Below are 11,820 nucleotides of genomic sequence, written 5' to 3' on the forward strand. Positions count from 1 at the left end.
CCGCCATTTCAAATGGAGGGTGTGTAGAGGCCCTTCATGTGGCCTCCGTTTCAAACGGAGGGCACCCTTTTTTTTTAATTTTTTTTGTCTTTTATATTTAACATATTTTTTAATGATTTTAAATTGTTTTTTGTTTTATGTAATTAGTTAAAAACTATAATTTAATTATTTAAATTATTAAAAAATTAAAAAATAATTTTTTTAAATAAAAAAAAATTAATAAATACATAAAAAATAATTGAACATTTTAGTGAAAAATTATTTTATTAATACATCTTTGTTTTCGCATACATATGCCGCCTCCTCTACGTACTGCAACATATCAACAATTCCGTCGAAGTTTACGTACACATATACCTACACTATGTGGAACCGGAAGTCACTTGTTGCAACAACTACAAGATCATAACTGTTCAGGACAAAATTAATTTTTTTTCATTGCATTATCATGGTGTGATATTTAGGGGTGGCAAATTGGGTCGTGGCCCGCCGGGCCGACCCACCCATCTGCGAAAAAATGACGTGTTAGGTTGACATTTTAGGCCCGCCGTCCGCCATAGTCCGCCCTGCCAAAACCCGCCTCCCGCCATAGCCCGCCCCACCAAAATCCGCCGCTCGCCAAAACCCGCGGCTCCGTCAAAACCCGCTATTTTTTAAGTTAATTCTACTAATTCTAATTCTTGATGTTTTTATTTTATAAATTTATTTGTGAATATATGCAATATTTTTAAGTAAAATTTGTTTAAAAATGCTTTATAAAAAATTCTTTTAAAAACTATGTGAAAAATTTAATTAAAATGTAAAAATAATCTATTAAAAAATAATAAATAACAAATTAGGCAGGTAACCCCGCCGCCCACCAACCCGTCACCTTGGCGGGGCGAGTTAGGTTTTTATGCCCATTTTAATTTGTGAATTTACCCACCCCGCTCTTTTTATGCCACCACTATTAGCTTATTAAATATAATTTAATAAAATATTTTTCACTAAAATGTTCAATTATTTTTTAAGTATTTATTAATTTTTGTTTATTTAAAAAATTTATTTTTAAATTTTTAATAATTTAAATAATTAAATTATAATTTTTAACTAATTACATAAAACAAAAAACAATTTAAAATTATTAAAAAATCTGTTTAATATAAAAAACGAAAAAAATAAAATAAAAAAAGATGCCCTCCGTTTGAAACGGAGGCCACATGAAGGGCCACATGCAAAAAGTCAAAAAAAAGGTGGCAATTTGAAAAATAATTTTCAAAGGGTGGTATTTTGAAATTTAATTTTTATGGGGGTGGCATATTGGTCAAAAATCCTGGCCATTATACGTTATTGAAATTGACGCATAAATAAATTGTCAAAGTCTTCCCATGAAAACCAAGTTACCTTCTTTAGCTCTTTCCTCGTGAATCGTGATACATGTAACCCTTTCTAATTGGGATTTGCAATTGCACAAAATTCATCAATTCATTTACCAAAATTTAATTTAATACCCCTCCTCCACATTCATTGACTACCAATACTTTTACATGTAGTAATGCCAGAGTGACTTTCTAGGTGTTGTTTAATCCTACATATTTTAGGGGAAAGAAAATGAAATGGTAGGTAGAAAGATTAAAAGAACAAAAAGGATAGACATTACAGCATGGCAATATACCATACGATACCAGGGGGGCAAAAGGGTGGTAGAAGAGAATGATGGTAGTGACTGATGATTCACAGTGACTGCAAAATAAGCAGAAGCAGGGACCAGAAAGGTTCAGTGATTCAGTGTGTTGGTGAGAAATTGCGTACAGAATCACTTATTTCATTAATGTCTATTCTCTCACTCCGAGTAGTACTAGTGTACAATTTTTTGTTTATGTGTTTTGGGTTCGGATCATTGTCTTTTCATCTGTAGTTACACTTTTATTAACTGTTTCATCAAATAATTAACCATGTTTTATCCTCCCCATAAACAGGGGAACCTCTTTCCATTAATGTTACCTCAACTACCTAACTGGTTGTATTTATTTCTAATTTTACAGATACTACGAATTGTATGAATGTCTAAATAACTATTGGTTTATTTATTAAAATTTATTATTATCCATTTATTTTTTATAGGGGTATTTGTTTGTAGGATTTATAAATGATTTTTAGAAACAAGTTATTCAAAAATATTATTTTTAGATTTGAAACAAATATCTCCAAAGTTTAATTTGACTTTTAAAAAAAAATGTTTTAGTGGAAGATATGGATGGAACTAGACAACATTGTTAGCATGCATAAACTTAGCACATGTCACATGGTTATTAAGAAAAAATAATACAGTGTCATTTAAAAATAAATAATAAAGGCATATCAGAAAAAGCTAAAGTATTTTAAAAAAAATCATCTTCAAAAATTTATTAATAGGTGTTTTGGATACATTTGAGCATAATCTTATTATTATTATTATTATTATTATTATTATTATTATTATTATTATTATTAGGGTCTTGCTAACACGTGTACTAAGGGCACATGTTAAGCATAAGTAAATGTAATAAAGTCAAATATAAATTTTCGAAAAAGTAAATATACACATTTCAAGAGAATATTTTTACAAAAAATATATGAATTTGTGTATTTGGGACACACGTTAGCTTTTCCCTTATTAATTTAAGAGAGATTTTTTGGATAATTTTTCAACTATAGCTCCTAGTGCTGGACAGCGGTCGGATTGGGTTGGATTCGGGCCCAAAAACCCAATCCAGACCAAACCGCGGTTCTCCTACATCATTTCAAAATATAGGAGAGAGAAAAAAAAGATTCATCTATAATCTCTTCCATTTATTTTAAAATCTAATGATTCAAATTCGTTCTCACATTCTCATATAAATATGCTATATATATATATATATATATATATATATATATATATATATATATATATATATATATATATACACACGCACACACACATCATCCAATGACACCAAGGTGTCAAATTTAATAACATGACACCTCTATTAAATCTTCACCCCATGTTTGTATACTAAATTAATTCACAGTTGAATTAAAAGATATTATCATATAGATCATGTTTAGAGAATTTAACATCAATCGGAAATCATCTTGCATGTCAACGAGTTGCATAAAAACTAACATTTTACAAAACTTCATGAAAATCGTTAATTTTGATCATTCTCTTTAACATATCAAATGATTTTTGATTGATGTGAAATTTTACATGCGTGATCTATATGATAATAACTTTCAATTCAACAGTAGATTTTATTCAACAGTAGTTATCGAAAGTGTTATGTTACTAAGTTTGACATCATAGTGTCATTTGATCATGTCCCATATAAATATTATCATATTAAAATAAATGTCTATTAATTCAACAATAATTTTTTTTAAACATTATTAAAAACTTAAAATGATATGATATTTTAGATATATTTATTTAGTATTAAAAATAAGGATAACGGATACGGATATGAGCACTTCCATACTTAGAGGACAAATATATAAGTGCTAAAGTTGTTATTCAAGCGGGTATGAACTCGAATACAAATAATTTTTTCATCCGCAAATATGGAAATGATACTATAGTAGACCTATCTATATCTATCTATTATCATCCTTACGCGGTGATGACTTTGTTGCATAAAATTGACCTGAAAACCCCTGCAGCAACATGGACTCACATGAAAACACAACACTGCATTGTCTTATTTGCCTGCTTACCTTAATTATTTAGCAAAATAAAATTCTTGTTGTCATTTTCCTTTTTACTACTAATGCTTTTTGTGTCTGTTGACTTTGAAATGGGGTGTTTAGAAGAAATAGGGAGTGGTATCACGTGCATGGATTGACATGATGGAATGAATACCAAAGAAACTTTATTTGTCATTATTGCTATTAAATGGTGGATATGAATATTCTGAAGATGCTATCAATAACGTTTCCTGCTCTTGTCTGCTATTCTTGTCTGATTATTACAACCTTTTTGTCTTCTTTGCTAAGCCAACCAATACCCCACTTACTGTCATCTAGTCAACCATACTGCTCTTACCATTCAACCCGAGACCCAGAAAGGCCAGATTTACCATCTTCTGCTTGGTAACTGGAGGACTTTACTTTTTTTTTTTCTTTCAAAGAATCAATTTCATTTTGGACAATGCTACTCCCTGTTTTTTGGTTATTTTAATAAATAGGAATATTTTTATTAAAGAATTTAAAATAGTAGTATTATATTCCTCCGTTTCATTTATAAGAAAAAGTTAAATTATTTAATATATTTAAAAAATTAACTTTTTTTATAAATAGAGTCGGAAAACTAAAAATTACAAAAAAAATATATATAAAAAAAATATTACACTCTTTCTCCTCTTAATTGTAAATTATTTTAAAAAATAAATTGTATCTAAATATTTATTAACATTTTATAATTATATAATTTTAAATATATTTTATTATTTTAATTATTTAATTTTTTTCTTCATATTAATGTTAAAGGTTAAATTTGCAAAATTACTATTTATGTTCTCATACAAAATAAACTATATTTTTTAATCAATCTCTTAAGATGCATAAAGTTTTTCAAGAGTAACCTTTTGAGGGTGTGTTCTTTATCAAATATATTATATTTTAGTAATATATTTTTCACAGATTTTTGTATGCATAAAATGCATTAAGAAACTATTTATTTAAATAGAATAATTTAAAGGGTTAGTCTGAATCACTCTGATCCGACAGATCTATTAAAATTAATAAGGTATGAACTCATTTGTTTTGCTTTTTTTTTTTGTAAAATAATTTTGAAAATTGATATTTGTACACCAAATATGACACTTACATCATATATTTATACGATTTTAATTTTCTAAAATAGTTAATAATTAAATTTTCTTTTTTATGACACAAAGCAGCACATATATATGGTGTAACTTGTAACTTATACTGTGTATATATAAGCCTTTAGATTCTTGGTGTACAAATACCAATTATCTAATTTGCATAGTGTTACATAATTTTGTGTACAAATATTATAAAGAAATTTTTCATAAGTTTTAAATGAAAATTTGGTTTGAATAATTTTTTTAAATATTATTTTAGATATTTTATTATTTTGTGATTTTTTTTTAATATTAAAATTTCAAAAAATTACTTAGTTTTGAAGCTATTTCAAATAGCTTTTCTTAAAAATTATTTTTGAGATACAATTTTTTGAAAAAAATTTCGATTTCGACTGTGTTATGGTATTCTATAATGTAGAGCTGTCAATATGGGCTACCCGGCCCATATGGGTTTCGGGCTTTTTAGGGCCGGGCCCAAAAAACCCATTTTTAAATGGGCTCTAATTTTACTATCCAGATCCGGCCCTGTCTGGACTGCGGGCTACCCGGCCCTAAATGGGCTTCGGCCCTAAACGAGCCCATTTCTATAAAAAAATTAAAATTTTCTCCTTATTTTTGTAAGTAACCATATAATTTTCTCCGCATCAAATGAATCGTCACCGACCGGTGGTCGCGAGAGTCAGGCTTTTTTTCACTCAATTGATGCATGTTGCAACACTCTATCGAGCCTCAATCGATATTGGTTGCCATCCTTGTTACATATAATTAAATCAAGTGAGCAATATAAAGCAGAAAAATCAAATCTAGATGAGTGACATTGAAAATCAAACAAAATAATGGAGGCAGGCAAAATAAGCAAATGCAGTTCCGTATTATTTGAAAATAAAATTTTGAACACTTATTGAAGTGCACTTTCGTATTTATCTACGACTCAAAAAACAAAAAATGGCCAAAGCGTAGGGTAGCAAAAATGTACAAAACGCATTTCTCAATTACACAACGTAACAATGACTATAATTACCTCTATATTGGTGTATATTACCCAACCCACTTTTCGCGTTTTTTAATGCATCTATAAAATAATCAAATGTATAAAACTTGAATTTCAAAACATATCAAATGTGTAGTTTATGTTGAGCACTTCGATTGATTGGATGTTGAGATGAAGCTTGGATGGAATGGAGTAGAAATGAAACTTAGATAGATAAAAAAACTTGGAAGTGAGAATGTGGAAATGAGGAATGAAACTTGATTTCAAGTGTGTTTTGTTGAAAACGAGGAAGGAGGAATGTCCCATGCGTTTTTGATTAAAAACCTGTCTGGAGGTGCACTTCCGTAGGATATACAGAGATACATTTCCGTATTAATTTTTGTAAAAAATGATGGTTTGATTCACTTACGAATTAACTGAGTGTCGGTTGGGGTGCGTCCGAAAGTACATTTCTAAATTTCAAGAGCAATTTTGATTTTTTACAAGGGTGTGTGAATAACCTTTAGGGTGGGAGAAGTACTTCCTTTTGAATATTCATTCCAGAAATTTTTCATTAGGATACTTGAGCCCAATATGAAAGGCCCAAGAAAAAATGACGGATCCAAGTCAAATTCTGATTTTGTATTGTATATTTTCACTGAGCACACCATTATCCTTTTATTCGGTTAGAAAAAAAAGGTAGGAAAAGAATATGTACATCTGGCGGGAACGGTCGAGCAGCGCATTTGGCGTTGCCAACCCGCATACAGAAAAAACCCACAGCAACATCAACAAACAAAAACAACGAGAGAAAGAAGAAGAAGAAGAAGCAGAAGAGAGAATTAGAAAGAGAGAAACGTTTTTCTATCTCTCTAATCTCTTTTCTTCTCTTCCTCTTTCTCTCCCCAACAACAATGGCATTGCCTCACAAGCAATGAAGCTTCACCATTATCATCATCATTATTATTCGCCATGCGTTGGTTGCCAACCCTAATTTTCTCTCCTTCCTCTTCTCATTCTTCCCACGTTTCATCATCTTCTTCTTCGACTTCTTCGTCTTCGTCTTCTCTTACATCTCCTTCCACGTTAAAATATTCTCCTTCTTCTTCCTCTTCCGATACTCGGAAACCTTCACGCGGCACGTGGTTTTTCGGTAACGGTAGGAAATCCACGCGGTCGAGGAAGCTTCGACACGTCGACGATGTTCACATTGAATACGACGTTGCTGCAGCGCCTATTTCTCGTTCCCCGAGCGCACGGAGCTATATGCGGTCTAATACTTCTTCCTCCGTTGCGCCTCAGCCGTTGCCGTTGCCAGAGTTAGCTTCTCCGGCAGGGTTGCAAAGGAATAAGGATGGTGATCGTCGTTTGCCGTCGCCTAAAGAAGCCTCTGGTAGAGCCATTGAATCTGATGCACATGCCGTCGTTTCTCTTCCCACCGGATTTAAGATGAGGAGGTAATTCATTTTGTCTATCGTTTCATTTCACTCTTATTTGGGGATTCTGTTAGGTCAAGTTAATTAGATAAGTTAACATTATTTGATTAATTGATCATTGTTTAATGATAAATGCCATCAAATTCATGTTAGTTATGAATAATTCCCCCCTTTGGAGTAATAAGAGAGTGAATTGCTTAAAATATGACATAATAGGTACTCATTTAAGCAAATATGCACTATGTGTATTGATAAGAATGGTCCTTTTGAGTAATTGGAATTTAATTTGCTTGTACAGTGTTTTTGCTAGCCGAGAGTCGAGAAGAAATACGGAGCAAATGGAGACAAAGCCGCATGGGAATATGATAGCGCGTCAAGATACAAGTGGTGCTGCAACTCCTAGCTTTCGAGAAAATAGCTTCCGGATAAGTGTTCCTCCAAGGAGTGCTTCAAGCAGTCCCTTTACCAGTCCCACAACAAGCAAAACCAAACATGATGATTTTGTGCCATATTATTATGTGTCACCTAAAGCAAATCAGTTCTGGTCTGCACCAGAAATGCCAACATCTACCGGACAACCACCTCCTGCTTTCTTTGATTTATCTGGGTTAGGTATTGATTCTGCTTCTTCTCCCCATCAAGGTTCAGGAGGAAAAAGTCCCAAACAACAAAACCCTTCTTCACCCCTACCAAGGTTGTCCCTCGACTACCCAACAACTTCACGTCGCGAGAGTCTTGGTCCTCCTCTCAGTGTTCATCCTTTACCCTTGCCTCCTTGGTCTGGGAGTTCCTTACCTTCACCCTCTGCTAACTTTCCCCAACCTGGGGGAGCTAAGACAGAATCTATATCTATGAAAAGTCAATGGCAAAAGGGTAAACTTATAGGGCGAGGTACTTTTGGAAGTGTTTATGTTGCCACTAATAGGTATGTGTACAATAGTTAAGTAACCAGTTTAAATTCCTCCCTTTTTGCTTTCTCATGTGGCAGCTCTTAAAACATATTTTCTTTCCTTTACAGAGAAACTGGAGCATTGTGTGCAATGAAGGAAGCAGAAATATTTTCTGATGATCCAAAATCTGCAGAGAGTATAAAGCAGTTAGAACAGGTTTTCTTCCATTGCTTGGTTGTAAATGCTGTTTATTTATTACCTGTATAGGATGTATTAAGTGTGTAAGTTGAAATGCACTGTCTGTCTTTTTGGTTCTATCTGTTGGGATGGACACAATGCGCAATATCTCATTGACAGTCATAAAAACAGTAAATTTCGTAGCAAACCATAGCTTAAATGCAGACTGCACTGCTCATTGCTATTTATAATGTTTTTTGCCATCCAATTTATATTTTCTTGCTAATTCACTTGATCCTCATTATTATTTTGTACAATCTTTTTCAGGAAATTAAAGTTCTTAGCCATCTGAAACATCCAAACATTGTGCAGTATTATGGTAGTGAAATAGTAAGCACTCTAATTGATGATTAGGTGTCCTGTGTCCATGGGAAATATTTTTCTTATAAAACTGCAACACAACCTAATAATAAGTTATAATATATTTGTGTTTGTGTTCTCAGGTAGAAGACAAGTTTTATATTTATTTGGAGTTTATCCATCCTGGTTCAATAAATAAATATGTCCGTGACCACTGTGGCGCGATAACAGAATCCGTTGTTCGGAATTTCACACGGCATATTCTTTCAGGGTTGGCTTACTTGCACAGCAAAAAGACAATTCATAGGTAAGGGTTACATGCTTGATACGCTGCTCAACATCAAACTAGGACATGAAATCTCTTCGTGATATTTGTGCAAATATTTTTATAATGGAGTGTGCATTTTCTTTTCTTTCTTCATGAAATTACTCAATGATTTTGGATTTGGAGTTTTGGACCATCTAACGATATTTGTTTTTCTTTCCATATAATGATATAGGGATATCAAAGGGGCTAACTTGCTTGTTGATTCTTCTGGTGTTGTTAAGCTAGCTGATTTTGGGATGGCCAAGCATGTGAGTTATAAAATCTCCTCTACTATATATTTTTTCCAGTCTTTTTCCCCATCAATGAAGATAATGGTTTGCACGTTGTACATATACTTGAACTTCTAATCATTATCATGATCCAAGAAAGATCTTTCATTTCAAGTTCAGGGATTAACTGCACATTTGTACTTGCTTTGTTGAGCAATAAAAGTGTTTCTAGCCATATATGATTTTGACATGTTTGAGTGTTTTTCATAAGTAAATTTGATTTGAAGCTGAGGTTTGAAGTCTTTGTTTTGAAACGTTATTTTTAATATCAATTTTATTGTTCAACTTACTTTTTATCTGAATATATGCTAGCATAAAGAACTTTCATTCAATTTCCTTTAACTGAAATCAACTAACTTAATAATAATTTTAGTCACCACACGACCAAACACACTCTTATCTAAAAGGATAGTTTATTGTTTTTGAAAACTTGTTTCTCTTGGTTTAAGTTAACAATTTTACTACCAATTGAAATTGATTCAGCTGCAATTATCTAAGGAAACTTCTTGCAGCATACCGGGTTTATCATCTGTTAATTTTCATTACTTGAATCTGTATGTTGGTATGTTTATATGCTTGCTTAGATGTGTCAACTGTTGAGAAGTGCTCTCTAAGTTCTATATGTTCTTTAGTTTAAATTATGTATGACATAGTTATTCTTTCATTTGAACTTTAGTAGCTTGCACCTGCAGTTTTCTGCTAGTAGTTACTTTTTGCCTATTATAATAGTCTTGGGATCTCTATTTCCACAGCTAACTGGGCATTCTGCTGACCTGTCTTTGAAAGGAAGTCCATACTGGATGGCTCCAGAGGTATATTTTATATATTGGAACTCGACATTACTCTTTGATGTATTACACGTTCTTTACTCACACTTGCTTCTTATACAGCTTATGCAAGCGGTCATGCATAAAGACAACAACTCTGATCTAGCTTTTGCTATTGATATTTGGAGTTTGGGTTGTACAATTATTGAAATGTTCACGGGGAAGCCTCCTTGGAGTGAATACGAAGGAGTAAGCAAGTGCAAAAAAATTCTAATCCATCAATTTGTTATTCAATTCAATACCAAACATATCATAAGTGGAAATCTCAGTAGTATAATAACTTCCAATGTTTGTTCAAATCTACGTGTTAACTAGCCGTGAATTATGATCTAATTATGCAGGCCGCAGCTATGTTTAAGGTAATGAAGGATACTCCTCCTATACCTGAAACATTGTCATCTGAAGGTAAAGATTTCTTGAGGCTTTGCTTTAAAAGAAATCCAGCAGAGCGGCCAACTGCTTCAATGTTATTAGAGCATCGGTTTCTGAAAAACGTACAGCATTCAGATCCTTCATCTTCCGCCCATCTGTATAATGGAACAACTTCAATGGTAATAATATAAGATTCATGTCTCTTTTCTCTTTGCGAAACCATGAATTTGGTATTAACTTTTCTTATACTGGCAGGATAATTCCCATAGTCCCAGAGGGTTATATGAAAGCAAACCTGATCAGTTTTCTATTGTCAGTGCACAGATCGCAAAAGGGAAATTTTGCACTGAGAGGTGAGGATTTCGCATTAGTTACTTGAATATTTTGATTACCTTCCTAAATTACATATTTGAACTTGTGAAATCCATGATCCATCCTGTCCTGTGTACATCTTGTACTCTATATTCTTGCATGATTTTTTGGCATAATTTTTATGCATTATCCTTATCTGTATTGTAACAAAGCAACTTCTACATTACAGTGGCATAGCAATGTCCCACTCGCTCTACTCTTGAAACACTCGGCTTGCAACACACTCGATCAAGTTTGTGATTGTTGTCATTGTAGCTGTGTCAAACATGGCATTGGGAAACGAAAGAGGCTGTTTTTAAATGAATGAGCTAAGGGAAATTCTCACCTACGATGCAAATGCCTTGAGTTCACGCGTACATTGTTTTAGGCGACTCTCAGCGGATGCCCTTGTTCCCTCTGAAAGTAATTGGGATATTCAATATGGAGTATATACTGCAAGTGAATGTAGAAGCAGATTTTGTATAATATTAGTGTTCCAGCAGTGACACAAGTTCTGTAAAAAGAATAACAACTTCAAAAGTTTTTTTTCCTTTTATTTTTTCATTAATTTGTAATAAAAAAAAAGAAGAGAGAGAGAGAGAGAAGCTGGAGAGAAAGGCAAATTTATAGGTCAATCTTCGGTAGGGTGAAATCAAAATTAAGCATGTAAATATGAAATGTTCTTAATTTCAAAACTTTTTACACTATCTCCCATGAGCTGCACTATAAGAGAGATACTCTAAATTACGTTATAATTTGTATAGTTATACTTATGAAACATCTAATTATACGTTCATTTAATATATAATTATAATGTCGAAATAGTCCTTTGTCGCATATTAACCGTCTCACAAATATTCATGGAGGTAAACAAACTTGATGTAAGGTTAAAGATTGAAGTACAAATATTCCAATGAATGCAGTCTCTGCATTAGCTAAGCATGTAAATATTTTATTAAGCAAAATAAATTAGGCTAACTTGTAACAAACTCTATGCTGAGCCACCATAGCTAC

General features: G+C 32.5%; 1 protein-coding gene across 1 annotated transcript; it reads left to right on the forward strand.

Annotated features, from left to right (window-relative positions):
- The first annotated feature begins 6,556 nt into the window (after nucleotides 1–6,556).
- LOC131646853 (mitogen-activated protein kinase kinase kinase 5-like) lies at nucleotides 6,557–11,370 on the forward strand. The gene is made up of 11 exons (XM_058916804.1): nucleotides 6,557–7,253; nucleotides 7,531–8,157; nucleotides 8,251–8,338; nucleotides 8,627–8,689; nucleotides 8,803–8,966; nucleotides 9,160–9,235; nucleotides 10,009–10,068; nucleotides 10,147–10,272; nucleotides 10,425–10,634; nucleotides 10,711–10,808; nucleotides 10,997–11,370. The coding sequence occupies exons 1-11, from the start codon at nucleotides 6,769–6,771 to the stop codon at nucleotides 11,028–11,030; spliced, it is 2,031 nt and encodes a 676-aa protein (XP_058772787.1). The 5' UTR covers nucleotides 6,557–6,768; the 3' UTR covers nucleotides 11,031–11,370.
- The last annotated feature ends 450 nt before the right edge of the window (nucleotides 11,371–11,820 follow it).

The sequence above is a fragment of the Vicia villosa genome, linkage group LG2 (assembly GCF_029867415.1).
Source record: "Vicia villosa cultivar HV-30 ecotype Madison, WI linkage group LG2, Vvil1.0, whole genome shotgun sequence".
In the NCBI taxonomy this organism is placed as follows: Eukaryota; Viridiplantae; Streptophyta; class Magnoliopsida; order Fabales; family Fabaceae; genus Vicia; species Vicia villosa.